Source organism: Perna viridis, chromosome 14 (genome assembly GCF_037379345.1).
Source record: "Perna viridis isolate PV_CMFRI_1.1 ecotype Kerala chromosome 14, ASM3737934v1, whole genome shotgun sequence".
Lineage (NCBI taxonomy): Eukaryota > Metazoa > Mollusca > Bivalvia > Mytilida > Mytilidae > Perna > Perna viridis.
In genome coordinates this window covers 32,478,119-32,500,313 of record NC_142458.1, presented here as the reverse complement: position 1 = coordinate 32,500,313, position 22,195 = coordinate 32,478,119, and the positions used below count along the sequence as shown (strand labels likewise).

General features: G+C 32.1%; 1 protein-coding gene across 2 annotated transcripts; it reads right to left on the bottom strand.

The window, feature by feature from the left end:
* Positions 1-317: 317 nt before the first annotated feature.
* On the bottom strand, positions 318-22,187 carry LOC148599022 (epidermal retinol dehydrogenase 2-like). Of its 2 annotated transcripts, XM_088559953.1 has the most exons (6): positions 21,779-22,187; positions 18,097-18,262; positions 10,877-11,121; positions 10,275-10,286; positions 6,298-6,423; positions 318-4,131 (listed from the first exon to the last, which is right to left on the bottom strand). In XM_088559953.1, the coding sequence occupies exons 1-6, from the start codon at positions 22,129-22,131 to the stop codon at positions 3,978-3,980; spliced, it is 1,056 nt and encodes a 351-aa protein (XP_088416079.1). In that variant the 5' UTR covers positions 22,132-22,187; the 3' UTR covers positions 318-3,977. The 2 variants fall into 2 exon arrangements, with proteins under 2 accessions (XP_088416079.1, XP_088416080.1); XM_088559954.1 differs by lacking the exon at positions 10,275-10,286.
* Positions 22,188-22,195: the final 8 nt, after the last annotated feature.

The window sequence follows — 22,195 nt, the reverse complement described above, 5'->3', positions numbered from 1 at the left end:
AAAGTGAACACAGGAGTCCAGACATTAATGATGCTTTTTCAAATTGTCCTGCTGTTTGCTGCCCTTGAGTTATTGCCAGTCCGTAAAGACAATAAAAATACAGAAGTGTGTGAGTCTGTGGGCTGTTCCTGAAAAGTTTGGGAGCCATAGCTAAGAGGTTTCTGGGCTGTTCCTGAAAAGTTCGGGAGTCATAGCTAAGAGGTTTGTGGGCTGTCCCGGAGAAGTTTGTAGACCATTGCTGAGAAGTCTGTGGGCTCTTGCTACATGAACCATGCATACAGAATGGCAAACTGTACTTACAAATGAAGTTTTCTCCATGGTATGAAACAATATATTTGTCAAATCAATTTAAATAGCACCATACAACAATAATACAATATCACATATAATAAATTCCATGTATAAATATACAACCATCAACATTACAAAAATATATACTCACAATAACATCGTTCTTGTGTGCTGTTCAAGCATCAACCATTTCATTTATGAGAGTGGGAATAAGAATTCTAAATTTCTACTTTTTTTTATTCTTTTATTCAGCCGTAGACTTAAATAAAAAATGATTCAATATTTTTCTCTCATAATTCAGATTTTCAAATAAAAATTTTAACACTGCCCGTTGTTGAAAAAAATTTCTTGCTCAACAGAAAATGCCAGCCTCCCCTCCTCCCTGGAAAGAAAATTGTCCATGTCTAACAAAGTAAACAACAACTGTTAAACTGTTTGATAATGAGATCAACTTAATTAAAAATGCTGAGAGGGTAAACAGTTAAAATTATTTTCACATGATTTTATCCTTATCTTTCCTTAATTTATCTAATATATATTATGACAGAGTTCACACAAATTTCATGTCAATTTTTCACATGAAAGTCATTTGATATGAGTTTTTTCATGAACATCATGTCAATTCATATGTATTTGATATGCAACTACATAATTTGTAACAGAGTTATACAACTGGAAAAAAATCTTGAACAGTTGAGGGAAGTATCGTATTCAAGAATGATTTACCATGAAAATTTGGGGCAAGTATCACAGACAAGAGTAACTAACCATAAACATTTCGTACACGTATGGACATAATATTTCAGGTATTAATATATATCAGATACAACATAGGATTATCACACATAGGAACAATCAACTTAAAATCAAATCACTTTCAAAGCTGAAAATTGAATGAAATTAAATTACAGCTTTCTTAATCAAAAACTTCATTTTCATCATTTCTCTATAAATTGCCTGCCAAAAAACATATTTTTATGGTCGTCATCATGAACTCGTGGATCATTATGGTGAATCCATCAGCACCATAAAAACTGATTTATTCAATGGGTCATAGTTTTCCTTTCCTCGTTTGTCTACCCCGGACTTGACTTTTTATGAGCGAGTCGGCGGGTGTTTCTAGAAAAGCAGAGGACGCTTTCCCTACCGGTGCACCTGGTCCATACTCCCAGTTTTTAATGGAGTCCAAGTTGCTCATTTGCTTTTGTTACCTTGTATGTATGATTTTAGTTACTTTATGTTCTTTGTTGTGTATGTCTGTTTACCATGTCTGGTCTTAGTCCCTGGATTACATTCTTTTGATTACCACTATAACCTTGGTTCCCTTGATTACTTTTTCATGTTGCTTACAGATGCTTTGCACATGCAGGTGTTTAAAAGAACATATAAAAACATATGTTACATTTTTATGATCCAATGGTGTGTATGGGTCAAAGAGGTCATGCATAAGTACACTGATGAGCAGAGTTGTTATTGTCAATAAAATAAAGTGCTATCAAAAAAATAGGCAAACTTGAAGAAAAATGAATCATGCGAAGAAAAAAACACAAATTCCACAATGTGGGCATATACTTTATGGTCTATTGAAGACGAATTGATAATTGGTTAATTAGAGGATGCAGATAAGCATGCATGTCAAAAGTAACAATAGAATGATAGAAAGGGAAAAGTGAATTATCTCCCTTTGATGATGAAATTGCAATGCATTTCATATCATTTATACTTCAAATTACTGACATTTATAAAAGAAATGAATGCCATTTCTGCATTTCAGACATGAATTTAATAAAATTTCATGAATAAATTTGTGTGTTTTTTTTCCTTTTCCCCACAGTATTCTCATCATGGCTGATTCTTACAAAGAATAACACTTAAAGGCATCATAATATATGTGCTATGTCATTTTGTTTGTAATCTGTTGAAGATATAGTCCCCATTTCTGAGCCATTGAAAAACATCACCAGCTTTATTGAAACTCTTGATCCATTTATACACAGCACTAGCTAAATTTGTGGTCCCCATTGCAGGTTAAAGTCGTAAAGAAGACAGAAAACAAAGTAAATCAATTTAAACAATTACGTGGTAAAATATCTGTTAAAAAACACTAAATCTACGAAATTCGTGAAATGTTTGCTTACAGCACATAAATACTTTTCATAAATTACAAAATTCAGTACTTCTGGATATTTACATGAAAAAGATGAAAAAAATGATATGTTTGCTTACTTTTTCATCATTTCAGATGCAATTTGCTGTTAAATTTACCTCACATACATTGTTGTCAGTTTCTGATGTAATTCTGACTCCCAGCATTCACTGCATACATTTCACTAACTAATGTTGATTTCTATGGGGAATACCCATCAATTATAACAAAATATTTTACAAATTTGGACCATTAAGATCATCTTTATATGGTAGTAGCACAGCCCATAGACAGGAATTTGTAGAGGGGTTCTTTAGACTCACAGAGTGAGTCCTGCACTTTGCACCACTAGATGCTATCAATTTTAATAGTCATAAATCAAACAAAACTTAGACTTTAATAGTGCTTATTTCTTGTAAAGGGGGGATTCTTGGAGACACCCCCCTTGGATATGGGTGTGTGCCATAAGCAAATTTTGGCTCAATATATTGTTTACTTCGACTAAATATCTTATTCTCAATTCTGAGAGTTTAGAAAAACCAAATTTTACAAAACCCTTCATCTAACATTTACCATTATTCATTATTTAAATCTTTATATGGTAATGAATCAAGTTTTTAAGATTTTGCTCACAATGTCTCATTATCAAAATCTTTGATTTTATAATGAAGAATTGAAGTCTTACAAAAATTATTAATCCTTAAATTTCATTTGTATATACAGACAGATAAATGAGTTTGGGTGGAAGGTAAAGGCACCACATTGTTCATGCTGGGCTATAATTATAGACAAATATGTGGTTCACATATGTGTATACCTATTTCAATATTATTACATATTAAAAAAATACAAATGTATTTCTGTGATTCACACATGTGTATATATGTACCAACTTTATACTGCAATTGTTCTATTTGAAGAACAAAAATGCACTGACAGTATATTTACGGTCAATGACAGTATCAGTGAAAGAAATTAGCAGTAGACCTACAGACATAGTCTATGTAAAATCAAACAGGTCTATGATGAAATTGGCTCTATTGCCTTTGAAAACTACAGTGTGGTCTACATTAAATTATGATCAGTCTATGTTGACCAAAAATTAAGTTTCTAACACTGCAGTATATAAAATTTTAGCTACACCTACTTTCCTACCCTTGCATGAACTACCTGTTTAATCATATTGTCACTATAGAGGGCCACAAGTGGCTAATAAACACACCATATAAAAATGAACTGGATTTAAATAATGATAAGGATTGCAGTGTATAAGACAATATCAGTACACTGACTATAATAAAAACATTACGCAAATTTGGCAAGAATCGGGGAAAAAAACCTCAAATTTTACCCTGAATCTGTATATTGTTATTGCTTCAAGTCAATATACTGTTATTGTCTACTTAATATCTTTGCATGATTACTACATAACTCCTGCTTTTCAAGCAGAGGATATAATAACATCTGTATTAACAGTATCAAATTTAAATCACAGTCTACAAGTCCACAAGTACTTGTTCAACAATCATAATATAGAGCCTTAATAGTGTTTAACTCCATTTCCATTCTGTACTTTATGGGCCCCATTAGTCTCCCCAGGTAGCTGAGATTTTTTCCTTCCAATAAAATTGTCCATAAAATTTGCTGCACCAAAAAACCTTACAACTTCATGGAATGCTTCCACTGGAATCAATCTGTAAAACAGAGTTATCTCTCTTTTAACAATATTAAGCTGTTAATTGCAGCTTGACTTGCAAAGGTACTCATCTTGTTCCCTTAGAGATAAGACATGACTATCCATATATCATTGGTAGAAATAATAAGTGCATCAGCAATATATGTTCTGGTCTCAGTCTTATATTCCTTGCCCCACAGGCTTCTACAGTATACCTTAAATTTTCATGATTTTTAAAAAAATAGACAAGGAGTTTAAATCTAACTTCTGACTATGTTTTTCAATTGAGGAACTGCCAAAAATACTTTTTAGGTCCATTTTAGAATAAAAAGGCACAAACTTTGGTACACCAGGACAGGTCAAACTAAAAATTGACATTTTCCACTTTCACTTTTATTTTGAGTTCATAATATAGAACCCTTTTCTGAAGCATTTTTTTTCCTCAAAAACAAGCTTTTTGTGTCATTGCTTAATATTTACCCTGTACTTTAATGAAAAATTATAGTCATTTGCCAAGAAAGAAAACAGGAAAAGGCAAAAAGGAAGTACACTATATTTTTTAGCCTCCATGTTTTAATGTACACCCCTTCGGGAATATGTAATACAAGACTGATACCTTCTGAAACATGAATAGGTAAAGATCGTTCTGTAGGAGGTGACATATGCAAATTAGAAAGTCATTGTTCAAACACATACATATTGTTGGTTATAGGAAGTCACACAAATACCCCTTGGTATATTCATATATATTTTTTCCAAGTAAAATATCATGAATATGACAGTCATGAATTAATTTGATTCTAATACGGTAATTTAAAGATTTTACTACAAAATAGGCCTATAGCATAAGAGACAGCCATTTTGAGTATGATGCATATGGTGATGTCACCAGTATGAGCCTCAGATTTGTTGTGACTTTAATGTGGTGCTTTATTGAGTATTTTAGTATGGTCCACAACGTTTTCCTTTGATCATTGCTGTACGCAACAATAATATTGAACTTCATTTAAATCATATCTATATTAATAATTGAATCAGCTTGGTGGTAGAACCAAATTATCGACTACAACTGGAGGTGATCACATACTTGTAAAGAATGATACTGTTATATAAATTGTTTCACAGTTTTGTAGTAACATAGCAACATTTAACAGAAAAGTGAGTAAATTTCAGTATTAAATCATGGAAACTCAATTTTATAAATTGTATGGCACAAAATAGTGGCCAATTCTGTAGTGAACTTGATAATTAAGACAGTCATATATTTATCAACATTTAACCATGATTGTGGTCTGATAGCATTTAAGGCCATTATATCAAAATATACAATTAACACCTGAATATAATTGGCACATGTTTTAATACCTATATCATTAGGTCAGGTGGGTTAAATATGTAATTACAGGCTTTTAAAGAGGTGAAAAATACAAAGCATTATGATAACTTATTTCATAGTTCTTTTTCCCATGTGACCTCCACACAGATATTGAAAAGTTCCAGAATTTCCAGAAATGAACATTTAAGCAAATACCATTTTATTAGTGAGCTGGGATCTTATTTAAAAAAAAAATATATGTTCCATTCCAAATTTTGGAAAACAATTCTTTTTTTTATTCATTGAAAATAAAATAAAAAATAATGAATCTATATTGTATCTGTTACTTAACAAGGCAGATTTTCAAATAGAAATATTTACTTTGGTTATTGTAGAAATAAAATTGAAAATTCATTGCATGCACATAAAAAAGTTCTTATCCAAGATCAAATCCTAGGCACCCCCCATAATAAAAATGGTCAGTGCCTTGATGAATATTTTCACCCAACTGACAGTGCAACACAAAGAAATATCTGACTCCCAAGAGTACCTATTTCATACAAAGCTAAGTGAAGTTAGACAGCACTGAAATCTTACTAGAATAATTATAATCTTGCTAAATTTCTTACCATGACTGACTTCTTTCTCAATTCTAAAATTAATTTTTTGATAAATCAAAAACACCTCTTGCTGCTAATCTTTTGCATTATAAATGTCATATAACAAGAATGCAGTAAGATTCAACTTGTGCTCAGAACAAGTTCCTCACACTCCTTACATTTAGACGTTGTTCGGCACTCATGATCATATTTTGGTAGTTATTTGCTCTTTCTAATTAATTTTCCTATTATAAAACCTATGATTACTTACGTCTTCAAAAAACAAAAGAAATAAATACTTCTAGGGATACAAATAAGTTGTTGGTTGGTCAGGATGGCACTCATTATTTTGCCTACTGTATAATCTACCTTCAATGGAGGCAAAATTCGTGGAAACCTGGAAAATATAAATATAACAAATTATAATAAACCACAATACAGTACATGGGGGATATCTGAACGTATAATCGATCACAATACAGTACATCGGGGATCTCTGAACGTATTTCTTAAATATTTTGATTTAATTAAGAGATATGTCCGTGACAATCTCTGTACCAAGAAAGGTACATAGTGGCCATTTACATTTGTCCAGTTTTCCAGGTTTGTATTATTTGATATCTGCACCAGGAGAAGGATTTATTCATCATGTCATAGTTTTCCTTTCCTCTTTTGTCTAACCTGGATGTGACATTTTATGATCAATTTGTTGTGTGTTAGGATGCTTACCCTACCTGTGCACATGATCCACACTCCCAGTTTTTAGTGGAGTCCAGGTTACTCATTTAATTTTATTTCATTGTGCTATTTTTGGTTATTTCATGTTTTGTGTTTCCATGTCTAGACTTTATCCTTGGAAGAGTAATCAAGGGAACCAAGGTTATAGCGGTAATCAAAAGAATGTAATCCAAGAACAAAGACCAGACATGGAAAACAGACATACACAACAAAGAACATAAAGTAACTAAAATCATACATAGTAAGTAACAAAAGTAAATGAGCAACTCAGACTCCGCCAAAAACTGGGAGCATGGACCAGGTGCACTGGTAGGGTAAGCATCCTCTGCTTTTCTAGAAACGCCTAGAGAGATAAATACTAAATACTTAGAAAGAGAATCCACTCGCTGGTGTATGTACATGTTAGTGTATATACTTAGTTAAAGAATCCAGTCGCCGGTGTATGTACATGTATATACTTAGTTAAAGTATCCACCAGCTGGTATTTGTACATGTATATATACATAGCTAAAGAATCCACCAGCTGGTGTATGTACATGTATATACTTAGTTAAAGAATCCACCCACTGGCGTATGTACGTGTATATACTTAGGTAAAGAATCCACCAGCTGGTGTATGTACATGTATATACTTAGGTAAAGAATCCACTCACTGGTGTATGTACGTGTATATACTTAGGTGAAGAATCCACCAGCTGGTGTATGTACATGTATATACTTAGTTTAAGAGTCCACTCACTGGTATATGTACATGTATATACTTAGTTTAAGAATATGTATGTACATGTATATACTTAGTTAAAGGATCCGCTAGCTGGTGTATGTACATGTATATACTTAGTTAAAGGATCCACGAGCTGGTGTATGTACATGTATATACTTAATTTAAAAATCCATTCATTGGTGTATGTACATGTATATACTTAGTTTAAGAATATGTGTCCAATCATCCAGACAAACAACACATAAGAACACAGAAACAACATTCAATAGGAAGACTATATATGGTCAAATTGTTTTTGTCTCAGAATCAACCAGTATTCTATAAATGATACTTCCAACAGAGACTTAGGTAACCACTAAACACATCACAAAATGTCAGTAACTATTAAAAAGAACTTAACTATATCACACTTTAAGTTCTCTAATTCCATATTATTTTCCTTGAAATAATTTAAAATGTGTTTCTGGTGATCATTTTTTAAATTTAAATTCTGTCCATTATGTTTACAAAAACAAGCAACATTCAATTTTTTTTTGCAAAAGTGGCCGTGTTTTTTCTTGGATAAAAATTTCCAATACTCTTACCTAAAGAACAATTAAATCAATTCTGTACACTGTATCTGAGAAGAACATTTTTTAAAGTAGTAATATTAAAAATAGCAACAAGACGTCGTAAAAGGGCAATAACTCCAACATGACTTTTCTTCTAAGGAAATATACAATTAATTCATCAAAATTTTCACACAAACATTTAAAATGCAATTAAATTTAGATACACAAACAAATTTAACCACCTCAGTAGTTTCAGGGTAGGGTACAAGCCTTAAGAACAAAAGGTTATGGGTTCAATCGCTGGCCGGGTCACACACCTCGGTAGTCTCAGGGCAAAGTGCAAGCCTTAAGAACAGAAGTTTATGGGTTCAATCCCTGGCTGGGTCACACCAAAGAGTTGAATTAAATTCGTAGTCACTGCTTCTCTGCCAAACATACAGTATTTAAGAGGATAGAGAGATGATTGGTTGGAGACATAATAATGTGTCAGAGTGGGGTTACATGCTTACCAGCATGTTGTTGCTTCTGTGAGCTAAAACAAATAAAAATCCTTATCAGTGTGTCAGGGACTGTTCATTCTTGACCTGATATGGATGAAATATCAGCCAAGGGACATATCAAACAATAATCAACCAATCAAAAGCTTTCAGTTCAATAACTAACTGTAAATTATTTCTTTTTTGTCTTCCCATAATATTTTAACTCTGAAAAGGTATACCAAACAGTCATATAAAAAAATGATGAATTAACTGATCCATCAAGATGTCGTTCTAACAAATACATGTATCATCAGAATACAAATGTACCTCAAACTATTCTTGTATGTGGACAGACAAGCTAACAAAGAAAAAACACAAGGATGAGCAGAGACTGTACAGAGATCTGCCCCTGGTACCATTAAATGAACAGAAATATACTAATTTCTATATCTAACCCAACAACAATACTACATTATACCAATATGCAGCCAATGATATCTGAAAAGTTATTTAACATATTTGAACAATATGAATTTCAGTCTATTATATAACCAGTATTCATAATAGATTTTAACTATCAACTTTAAATGTACAAATGCAGTTCAAAACTAGGTTACAAAGTAGGTAACTTAATCTAAAGAACAAAACACAAGGACACAGATGATACAGATAAGTTACTTCTAAAGCATGTGAATATCTGCACAACAAATTATGTCTTAAATGTTTTCATTTATCCTCAAGTTTTTGGGTTATTACTGACAAGGTAGGCTGCAAGTAGGTACATCTCTCCAATAGGCAGCTTACAAAATGTTCTTAGATTTCATGGAAAGGGGAAAAACCTGTCATGATGATCAAGTTATCATATTTCACTTGACTGGGTATAAAAGATCTCATACTTGCAAAATACTTCAATTTGGCCTCAAAATGACAAAATTCAAAAAACTAAATACTAAAAGTTTGAAGAGTGAACTTTCGTTGAACTTGAAATGCAATTCATTTGTGAAAAAGAACTATAATCTATGTTTTCTCCTCAAAAAATCTTTCTGACCTCTAGTAACACATAAAGAAAGGATCACAATGACCCAGATTTCTATGAGATTGATATTGATTTATTGCACCTTAAAAATGATCTAAAACAGATATTATACCCCTATGAAGAGATTATATTCCTTTATATGCATGAAGCTGACAGTGAAAAATTAGTTCAATCATGACAACTCTAACACATATTAGTAAATCAACTCAAAGAAAATTAGGCCATCATTTTAGAATTAAGTTACTACCTTATATATATCATTAATTAGTCTGTGCCTTTGTGCCTTTAGCCACTAGCCTGAAGCTGAAGTTTTGTACAATAACAATTGGGCTAGTAGAATGTCTTTTACGGCTAGTCCAACCTGCTACCTAATACTTTAGGCTCCATATACAATGTAATTACTTTTTCATTTTGGGCTACTTAATTTTCATTCAGGCTAGTAATTTTTTCTGGTAGAAATAGTACTAGCCCAGTGGGCTTGTTGGTAATAATGTATTTGGCACAGGCTATCATTAATAGTGTAAATATGTTACTTTCTGGGTGTCACAAAACTGTAAAAAAAATCATCAGTCAATGAATATCTTTTACTTGTATAATTTATGAAAATTGGAATTTCATGACATCACAAACAGAATGTTCTCTGACTAATGTAATTTTTTACATTTTGTGATGCCAAACACCAAATATTAAGCATCATTATTTGTTATTTTATTAGTTTACCTGGTTGAAAATCTGTCAAATAAAAAAAAAAATCATCTGTGAATTGTTTACTTCATCCATTGGTGGTAAGTTAACAAAATGGTATATTAGTATATCAATGCTAGTAACTTTTTAAATTTCTATAAGACTGGTTTGCTATTCATCACATTGGACTATTCACCAAATACACCTCCCTATTTCATTAAAAAATTTAACTAAAATTAGGATTTTGGTGTCTTCAGGTGTTACTGTAGACCTGTGGTTCAAAGAAATCAAAATGCACAGACATAAACCCGACCTGGATGTGTGCCCTCCTGTTTTTTGGTGAAAAAATTGTTACAATGAAAGAGTATCATTGAAGTGTGACATTGCACATCCCCTCTTTTGCCAGTCAGCGTGCCCTCCTGTCCTTAAATTCCTGTATCTGTTCTTGATGGACAAAGAATATCAGTTAACTAGGAAGTAAGTGTGTTGTTTATGGAGACATCAACCTTTGGATTTGAAATAGAATATATTGGTAATACATAAAATGAAAATAGCAACCCTCAAATCAAAATTTAGATGACAACAAATCTTCAAATACATTACAGTTTTCTCCATTCTAATACAACTGTCAAAAATACCTCATTGAACATCCTTGGAACATTCCTGTTTCAACATACGATGGACAAACTAACGTTGTGTGTATCCCATCATGCCCTCCAAATACAAGTTCATAATTCAGCACCTCTGTGAACCCTACGACCCCAAACTTGGAAGCACAGTATTCTGTCAGCTTGTTAATTCCTACAAGTCCTGTAGAGCTGGCAATATTTACAATGTGACCATGGTTTCTTCTTATCATTGATGGCAGAAAAAACTTCACTGTCTGAAAGAAAAAGCTTCATCAGTTAATATATTTTCTCCATTTTTAACCGAAAATTAAACATCTCTCAACTGATATTCACAAGTATGGATTTTTTGTTCTCAGCAGAATGGTTTGAATTTAATAAAGACACAAAGATTGGGAAATTTCAAACTTTAATCGCCAAAGATTTTGATTGTTTTAAAAAATGAGAGAATTAGACATTTACATTACAAATCATGAATTACCATATTTTTCCTATATTGCTAGTTGAAAGAGTAATCAAAGGAACAAGAATCTAGAGGATATCAAAAGAATGTAATCCAGGAACAAAGACCAGACATGGAAAACAGACATACACAACAAAGAACATAAAATAACCAAAATAATACATACAAAGTAACAAAAGTAAATGAGCGACTCAGACTCCGCTGGTAGAGTAAGCGTCCTCTGCTTTTCTAGAAACACCCGCTGGGTTGTTCATAAAAAGTCAATTCCTGGGTAAATGAAAGAAGAAAGAAAAACTAATGACACGTTGAACAAATCAGTTTTCAACGCTGATAGATACACCGTAACGATCCATGTGTTCATTATGCTGATAGATACACCGTAACAATCCATGATGACCATAAACTTCAGTAGTGATAACTTCAACCTAGTGGAAACATAACCCTGTTCCTGCAGACCCCTAATTGTAAGTCTAGCACAGTACAAAAAGTCTGCCTAGTTACAGCAAGCTCTGGAATAACGTTCAATATGTGAGCTGTGACATGAAAACTCCATACGCAGGTGCTGAAGGGATGTTGCCATAGATGAAAGGTAAGTTGACAATATAAAATAAAAAAGTCATTGCCTTTGTCATATAGTTTGGCAAATGGTTTTTCTTTACCATCGATTCTCTAACTGTAGGTCAAGATATGAGGTCGATTTTACAGTGTCAGTAGTGTCATATATCTCAAGTTTTTTTGGGTAGATGTGATGTATCAAATCCCCGAAACTAGGATTGTTTAATGATTATTTGTCATCTAATTAGCGGAAACTGAGATTAAAGGATCTAGCTAAACGATGTTCCTTCTTCTAGATCAGATCAGCTATAAAGTCAACCACAAGAGTGATGTGAAAGAATTGGTGCTGAATATATCTCATTAACCTATTTGTTTTGGAGAACTCTGATAATACATTTGTTTACTATGTAGGAAGCTATATATGTATTTGATGCGTTTATTTTATCATTTGAAAAATTAACAAGGCCTGTAAATTTACGAAATATTGAAAAAAAAAACTGGAAATGTAACTCATTGAGGTTTCTTCACACCAAATGGTAAAGTAGAAGCATAAATGGTTAGGCATCACTACAAAATACTGATTACTTAATAAGTAAATATGGGCTTGATAAAATACTGCTAGTTCCTGAATTTCAAAGGAAAACAAATGGATCCATTAAGAAAAGACTTTCTTTTAATCTTTATTATTTTTTTCCAAAATATTAAAAAACAAACTAACTTTTTCCAACCAGAACTAAAGTCATATATATTGTATGGAAGTGTGGATTGCTTATTTCTTGTTTGATGTTATTGTTTCTATTTATGTATTAAACATGATGGTTTCATACAATTTCTCTGTAAATTACCCAGCTATAATTACTTCATTAGAATGACACATTTTCTTGGGTACAATCTTAATCTTCTTGCACACAAGGAAACAGGAATACAATATATTATGAAATTTTAATAACTTCCTTTATTTAACCCTATTAATGCAGGGTTTCAATCAAGACAAGATCTAATGAAAACACCTTCTAATACATGTAATCACAATATAATCAATGTAGATGTAAAGATTTTCTTTAATTAATTAGCAGTGACATATAGTAATATTCAATTTAATTAAAATGTAAGACAAATCCCTTTGACACATCATCAAAGGTTTGCATGATAAGTGATGATAAAGCTGTGATTTTTAACAAGATTTCATTGACAAATATTGGTATTTTCACTGGCTGCAGACAATTGTCATAAATCACCTGCTCATTCTGTTCTATAGTAAATTAGTTGACACCTGATATGATATGAATTGATTAAACTACAAAAGAAGTCAGGGGTCCAAATTAACTACATCAGGGGTTTCATTATTTTTTGCAATGTAGGTACTTTTGGTTTTGTAGGAGGTACTTTTTATCATTTTGTTTAATAAAAATGTATGAAATCTTAAAATTCTGGAGGTACCTTTCAGTAGTTTAGAAGGTAAATGTACCTAGTACTGCCTCTTAATAAAAAGCCTGCTATCTTGATCTAGTCCTAGACTTTTCCTAATTTCAAGTCAATGGTCCACTTGAGGAAAACCATAAGGAAAACTACATTGTTTTAGTGTCAATGAATAGGGTTAAAGGTCCTTGACCTTTGTCAACGAATTTTTTAATGACTTACGAAGTTGAAGGTCATTAACCTATCAAGTCACCACTACTTTGAACCCAAGGAGGTAAAAGCCTAAAATGTCTTAACTATACTAGATCAAATTGAATGATTCTACAGAATGATAATGTAATTAAATTATGTGGAATCTTTGAGTGGCTTCAGCTCTGACAAAAGCCACACAAAAAGTGGTAAAAAATAATAAAATGTTATAATCCTTGACTGCATGTATCAAGGCTAGTCATGCTTTAAAATCACATTATTTCAAAGAAAGTCCAAGTTTGGGTTAATTTTGATGTAAAACCCATAGATAATTTACAATGTAAATATAATAAATGATTCATGAAACAATACATGATGCTGAACTAATTTTATACCTGAAGGCATGGAGTTTACATGTATGCGTGGGATACTGAAGTTCATGTTTCAGATTTAATACATTTTATACATTTTCTGATTTTTTTAATAATAGTATTAATACATTTTAAGTATTTTCAGTAAATCACTTCAGTTACAGTTTCCCTTGCTCTGATTTTACATTGTTTATCACTATATTTTTGTTATTTCACACTGGCTGAACACCCATTATATTATATGTCTGGTCAGTACTGGACAGATTACCTGTTATAACACACCTGTCCAAATATCTAGACAGGTGCATACAAGTAATGTATTAATTACAGGTACAAACATGTATGCATACTATTATCAGGTGAAATGAAACAACTAATGAGATTCCAATGTAAGCCATGTTCCCTATTTGTGAAAGTCCTTGTATTGACATATAAAATAATAGATACTTGGAGAATTCTTGTATGAACTGGCAATAAAATGGTTGCCTTTAATATATATGGCTACATAAATTTATGAGAATCTAATGAAAACAAGACAAAAGCAAGAGTCTCTCAAGAGCCTGAATCACTAACCCGGTTTAAGAGGTTTAAAAAGTTGAATACATTCAAAACCTAAAAATGGTCAAATTAGCACAGATGATTATTGTCAAGGTACTGAACATTTTTTAAAAACATTCTAATTATGTTAACTGAATAACATTCTAAAAGAAAAAAATATTAAAAAATATAATCAACAGGTTTTTGTTTACATACAAATGTACTTTTACATATATGTTTTTTTTTTAGATTTACATTAATCATCAATCTGCTATTGTTTTGTTAACAACAAGCAAAAACAGGAAAAATGGACAAAATGACAGTTTCTGGGGACATAATTCCAATAAGTGTCAACAGATCTTCTGAAATTTGCACCAAACATAAATATTGGAGTACTGAACATTTTATCAATTTACAATTATCATCAATATGCTTTCATTTTCTAAATGATAGGCAAGAAATAGTAAAAATGTCCAAAAAATGAAAATTTCAAGAACCATAACTCTAAGAAGGGTTATCAGATTTTTTCTGAAATTTGCACCCAAAAGAGATATTGAAACAGGTAAAATAAGCAAAGAAAGGACAATAACTTGGTCAATCTATTATCTTAAAATTTTCAGGGGTGATTCATGTGGATCTCTTAAAGCCAAAGAGCTCAGTTGATATCAGATTGCTTCTATCTGTTATGGTTTTTGAAATACAAATGTATAAACAAAAATATATGGTGATACCCCTATGTTCTATTATTAGTAACAATGGCCATGTTTTTGGGCAAGGGACCATAATAGATACAGTTTTGGAAGTAGACATGCAAGGATGATTGTACCCAAGTTTCATCAAATTCTGTTCAGTGGTTTCGTCGGAGATGATTTTTAAATAAAAGTTGACAATGGATGACAGACCAAGACTACCACCATGATGACAACAAGTGATGATAACATGGCCGTTTGAACCAGACAAACTAATGAAGTGTCATAACTATGCAGTAAAAGAAAGAATAATATTAAATCTAGGGAAGGATCACTTTACAAACCAATAGCTAGAGACTCTTAACTCAAATGTACAAAAAAAAATACTCATATTTCAAAAATTTGGTACAATATATACCAACAGGGGTTAAGTAAAAGAAATTGGGAAGACTGTTTATCAAAGAATGATAGAAGGAAATTAACGGTAAGAGAAAATGCCCAGGAAACTTGGTATGGTGAAATAAAGAGTAATTAACTCATGGCAACTGAGATTTTAGCGGAAATCAAAAAAATGTAAGCCAGGGACAAAGATCTGACACGGAAAACAGACATACACAACAAAGAACATAAAAAATGGAAATTCAAGGGTTTTGTAAAAATAAAGTCTGGAAATCTGGTCATTTTTTAATGATGAATAGACTAAGATTCAACTACAGTCACTTTGTGGAAGAAGCATTTAAACCTTGAACCCAAAAGTCCAAATTATAATGTGTATCAATTGTTTTCTTATAAAAAGTGAAATATTGTACTGTTAATACTCATTATCTGACTTTTTTAAGATCATATTTAGTATTAACGTTAATTGTGTTGAGAAACGTATCGATTTAACGTAGTCCTTTTTCACCCATTTTCATTTAGACCACTTCTGGAAGTTGTAAAAATAAGAAAGACAAAGAAATGATTAATTTAGTTTAAAAAGTAACAATGTATTCTGATTGGGTAAAACAAATTTCATTTACAATAGACACCTTGTAGACATGATTAATGGAATTTGGATTAGAATTTTCAATAGAATACTGAATTTGTCTTAAAATTTTATCAAGATATATACCTCATATCTACACTCCTTGAGACGTTTAGGTTTCCCGCATGCACAATACCCAAACGCACGATAAACGCTCACCAAATGCATGATAAATGAACGCTTCTATCGTGCGTTTGAACGAATGCTCCTATCATGCATTCAAACGCATGAAAGACAAACGATGAAAAATAATAATATTGACATATAATGAAGACAGAAAATAATAAAAAATAACATTAATGAAATTATATAAATGAATAATAGCAAAAAACATAAAAATAACAGTTAAATGAAGGAAATAATCAAAGTACAAAAATAAATGAACGCTTCTATAGTGTATTTAATAAAAGCTTGTATCGTGCATTTATCGTGCGTTTAAACAATGTTCGTATCATGCATTTAAATGAACGCTCCTATCGTGCGTTTAAAGGAACGCTTCTATTGTGCATTTATCATGCGTTTAAACGAACGCTCGTATTGTGAGTTTAAATGAACGCTTGTATCATGCGTTTAAACAAACGCTTCTATCGTGCATTTATTGTGCATTTAAACGAACGCAAAATGCACAATAAACGATACACGAACGCTAAAATGAGAAACGTGAAAGTCTCGAGGAGACAGAGACATGCTGTACCATTATACAACAACATTCTTGTTTTCATTCGTCAATGGTCGTTTGGACTTTTTTTGGGATTGAAGAGGATTAGGTCATGTGATCATCCAATCAACAACAAATATGCAGTATTACTATCTACTTTACACACCTAACTTAAAGCAGACAAGACATCTATGTTGAACAAAAAGCATGACAAAATTCATTCAGTTTCCTACTACAAAATACTTGCTGAGCTGAAAATATGGGAGACAAAGAGTACAAAGTCATGTTATCCTTGTAAATATAACATTATACATATAGCTCAGTCTTAAAGTGATGAGAACTCAGGGAATAGTTATAAAATAGTAAATTAAAATAAAATGAAGTAAAATGCATCAACACATTTTATGGTGTTCAATCAATATTACAAATCAAGTTAGTTAAAGAGTGAAGGATTCAGTCTGTCTCAAGACAATAATTTGTAAGTCAGAGTAAAGGATTCCGTCTGTCTCAAGACAATAATTTCCAGTAAGCAAAATTGCTTTGATCTGTCTCATACAGTCATAACTAAAGTCTTTCAATATTACACTGCTAGTAGGTAATTAACTTATCTACTGTCACGTTGTTTAGCACATAATTTAACAGTATGGGAGTTCAAAGATACAATCTTAGGCCAAGTAAATTTATAATCCTAGAAATGAGTTTGAAAATTCTGAAAATAGCAACATAATTTTGCCATAAAAAGCAATGCAAGGTTATAATTAAAATCTGTGACGTTATCCATGCGAACAGTTCATATTAAACAAGACTAAATTTACTGCCATTCCAAAAATGGGTTATTGCATGAATACTGGGCAATATTTTTTTCCTACCAGAGATCAACTTGTATGACATCAGAATACACTAAACTTGTTTCAAGGATGTTCACAGGTCAGTATTTAAGAATAAAAAGCATTACAAAGGGTAGTGAAATCTTTTAAGATCTTTCATGCTAGAACAATATAAGAATTTTGGCAGGAAAAGGATTTCTCATAGATTTTCCATAGGTTCTGTCTTAAAAGGCTTCATCTATTAACTTCATAACTTCTATTATCTTCATAAAAACTTCCCAAATTACAAGATTGTTTCCTTGAATATACTTAAATACATGTATATGTAGCTTGTAACCATCAGTTAGTTATTCAAACTTTTGATTATAATGGCCTTAAATGGTTGTCATACTTGCTGCTGAAGAATCCACATAGAAAATGTAAATATCTCATCAATACCATCTAAGGATCAAAACTTAGTGGTTAAGACCTGGGAAAGTTAACTTGAACCATTTACTTACCCAGAATTGACCAAGGAGATTCACATTGAATACTTTCTCAACCATATGATCTGGTGTGTTTATAAGTTTGGTTCCTGACACAATACCAGCATTATTAACCAGTATAGTCACATCACCTACGTCTTCTTTCACCTTTCTTCCTACTCTCTTCACTTCTTCCTTTACACTGAAAATATACAGTAAATGAAAGTTCATTTTTGCCTTCAATAATGTATGTCCACTCCATTTCCAAAGTTCAAAGGGGGTACATTCATGTAATTTTCAAAAAATTCAGTGCATCATAAATTCCTGATAAAACAATTAAGTCTTATCATGTCTTACATGTAACTACATGTACCTACATAGTTGCATGAAATATTGTCTTTATTTGACGCTGCACATACATGTATGAAATGTGTCAAACAGACAGACTGGGCTAACACAATATGTCTACCCACCAAGGTTGGAGCTATGAGACACGATTCAAACTTTATTTTCATTAATATTTCTTTCATTTTTATTTAGTTTTGGAATGAAACGTTAAAACATATAACTAGTCAGTAATTTGGTGTTTCTTTTTCAAAAGTGCCCCTTCCTTTTGAGTCTACAAACAACATAATAAAGCAATCTGGAACCAAAAATGAAGTGGGGCACACTGCGCATTTGGGGAATTTTGCATAATTTTTTGATAATTTTGCTTAGGGAAGCTGCCTGTATTCAGAGGTAAAATCAAGGTAACAAAACCACAGCTTAGTATGCATTCTTTCAGGATGTATTGGGGTTTAAAATGAAATTGGCCCTGTCAAAAATGTGCAACATGTTAAAAGTCTTCTTACAAGGTAATATTTTGGAATTTACAAAATGAGAAAAATATAATTTGTTAAAATTCCCTTAACAGGGTTAGGTTAGGAAAGGAAAACTTACTAACCCCCTTAGTCATGATGACAAATCCCTGTAGTCTTTAAACAATACTATAATTTACTCTCTTTACGTTACATTTTTAGCAACTCTAAACTGAGGCACCCTCCATCTGATTAAACAGCAAATGTTCTGATGACCTAGCTAGTTATACTTAGCTTGGCTAATGATTTTGAAAATCGGCAGGTCTCTATTTCTGTTCTTAAAATCTATAAGGTTTGTTGTACATGTAATTATGTGGTCAAAATAATATATCGTAAGATGTATATATTCAATTAGGATGTTGTGAAAAAATTTTCTCTATGACCTTTACTTTTGTCCTACATGTATGACCATTTGAAAATCACATATAAGATATTTCTAAAGACTGGCACATGTGATGGAATGAGTGGTTAAAAGATTATTTTTTATTAATTGTCATCTAGGTTTGTGAGTTTCAGTGCCAAAAGTATGTATTATTCAATATACCAGGCAAACAATTCACCATTTGGTCAAATTTATTATTTACAGAACAATGCTCTGGCTGCTTGATATTAAAGCTTCCCAATGGAGACAATGATAAACAGTCAACATAAATTTGTTAAGTATTAATTTCTAGTGGAAATAACCTGTGGGCATATAGAATCACATTACTGTCTGCTCATTCAAGGACAGAGAAAATTTATATATTGGAAAACACAGCTTGTGACATGTCTAGGAGAAGCTTCAATTCAATTGAAATTAAAATTAACAACAAAAAGTAGAATTCTCAAGCTACCAGCCCCCTAAATCAAAACTTTTGATGAAATGGAAACAATTAAGGCTATAAACAAAATATGTATGTTTACCGTTACACGACCAACCTTATGCATGTGGTGAATAATTATATGAAAGAATTAAACAAAATACCAACCGTATTTTTATTTAAAATGTAAAAGTATTTTATATGTATAGGACTACTGAATACATGTACACTGTATGTAACTGGTGACAAGGACAAAATCCTTTGCCTTTAAATAAATCTCTTTCTTCATATTTAATGTTATATAATTCATTATTGCAATTTTAGTACACAGCATGCCATTAGATTTTGTATCTGGAGGTTAAAACATTTCCTAACCTTGAAGTTTGGGGGTACAGAGGATACAAATCATACATCTACATGTATATATATGATTTTTATTGTTTGTGAAAAATGTACTGCAGCATGTGAATGGGCATGCTGCTCAATGTGAAAGTTTGATACAAATCAAGGCAATATACTTTATTGGACAAGCACAGATAATAAAAGTTGTAGCACTATACAGACATGTATATGACAATGAACCTATATGTAGCTATATTTATACAAATACATTGTAGTTTTATTAACTCCAACTCAGTTACAATAAGTGTTTACATTCATATATAAAAGTATGTGGTCAACTGTGGCGATTACAGAGGATTTCTGAACTACTTAACATTTAAATGGCTCTACTGATTGTGGAACTATATCTTGCAGATAATGAATATTGTCTACTGAAGCTCCACTTGAGTTCGTATTGTCCTTATTCTCAAAGGTACATGTACATTAACACTTTTTATAAACACTATATATTTTACTTTTTTTATGACTATGCAACACAAGTTTTATACATCTTATATTTCTAGGTAGGTAAATTTAATTATGAAAATATTTACTAAATATAATGTTCTATTGTTACATCTACCCTCAGTTTTTTTTTTATTTTACCCATGACTTAAACAGACTGTAAATTTTACTTTTTAATCTATATAGAAATAAGTCATTAATATGAGGTGTAATTTTAAAAAAGATAATTAAAAAACTTTACCATGTGACACAGGTGCTCCCTAGAAGTGGAATATACAAAGACAAGAAGATATTAACACATGGTGAAACTGAGCTGTAAAGCTTCCACAATGCAAATGCATGAGATTTAAGGAAAATTTGGAAAGACCTGGTGAATGTTAAAAAAAAACAGGAAAATAATATTTCTAAGGAAAGTAATTGCTGGATCAGCTTAAAAATGTGTGAGTCTTGTACAATAAAGATTTAACAGGCCAGAAGAAAATATTCAATACCAAAATGAAAACCATGACAATTTGAATTTGAAAATTATAACATATGTGAAAATGAATGTCTCTAGTTGATTCCAGTGTATAATGATTATTATATTTATTACTACTAGATCCATGTGCAGGTCTGGGTGTTAAAAGAATAGACCTGCAGCAGTGCTAAGTTTGTTGTAAAAGGCGACTAAATAGTGCTCAGAACCGTAGCCAGGGGCTAGGGCGCTCTGCCCACAGAGCAACTGGGATGTGTGCCCCAGGTGGTGGAATGGGGTACCCCTGGCGTGTTACATGCTGGGGTTGTCAGGCTATAATACGGAAAACCTGACCACAAACAATAGTGGTGCACCGTGTTGGGAAAGATGCCACATTCCTCGCACATTAAAAAACCCTACTGTGGTATTCTCCCGGAGTAGGAACCATAGGGCTCCGCCACAGGAGGCTAAATTGCCCGACCCTACCCACCTCTCCCTATTTCCAGTGGCAATCAAAATTTGTCGACCCCATTGTCCTTGTGTCCCATCCCTTTTTCATTCATCATCATTTCATGTTCATTTTATCACCAATTTCATGTTCATCGTCTGAATATAGCTGAAATATTGCTGCTCGGATGTTAAACCCCAACAAACAAACAAACAAACAATACTACTAGAAGAAACTGATAGATAAATTTCCTATTTTGCCCACAAAAAATTCTAAGCTCAATGGACTGGGAAATGTACTGTATACCTCTTACCCAACATCACACTGGTAAAGATGATATTTTGCATCACATTTCTTCAACAATTTTCCAGTTTCTTCATTTGCTTCTACATCAATATCCCACAGAACAAGAATTGCTCCTAACTTTCCAAATTCAAGCGATAACTGTCTTCCCATACCCGAACCACTTCCAGTTATTAAAACGATTTCCCCTTCAACTGATTTTTTGGGGGGAGGCACAAAAAATCTCAGCACTGACAACATGAAAGCAACAAGAAAAGTTTTTAAAGTTTGCAAAAAATCAATGAATATAGTCATTTTCGTCTCTTCTCCGCGCACGACTTGTCGTGACAACGGCGTATTGTCATTTGCAACACAATCCCCCATCCTTCTGGCTTAAGGCAGGTTTAATATCTGTCAATCATAACTAAGTTGATCTATCAAGTCGCTC

What these genes read in the sequence shown, in the direction of transcription:
- LOC148599022 (XM_088559953.1), bottom strand. Translation starts at nt 22,131, where the DNA reads ATGGGGGATTGTGTTGCAAATGACAATACGCCGTTGTCACGACAAGTC. An exon ending in CTTTACCAGTGTGATGTTGG is followed by an intron (nt 18,263 to 21,778) that starts GTAAGAGGTATA and finishes GTATATTTTCAG; the next exon opens with TGTAAAGGAAGAAGTGAAGA. An exon ending in TTCTTTTGTTTTTTGAAGAC is followed by an intron (nt 4,132 to 6,297) that starts GTAAGTAATCAT and finishes TCTGTTTTACAG; the next exon opens with ATTGATTCCAGTGGAAGCAT.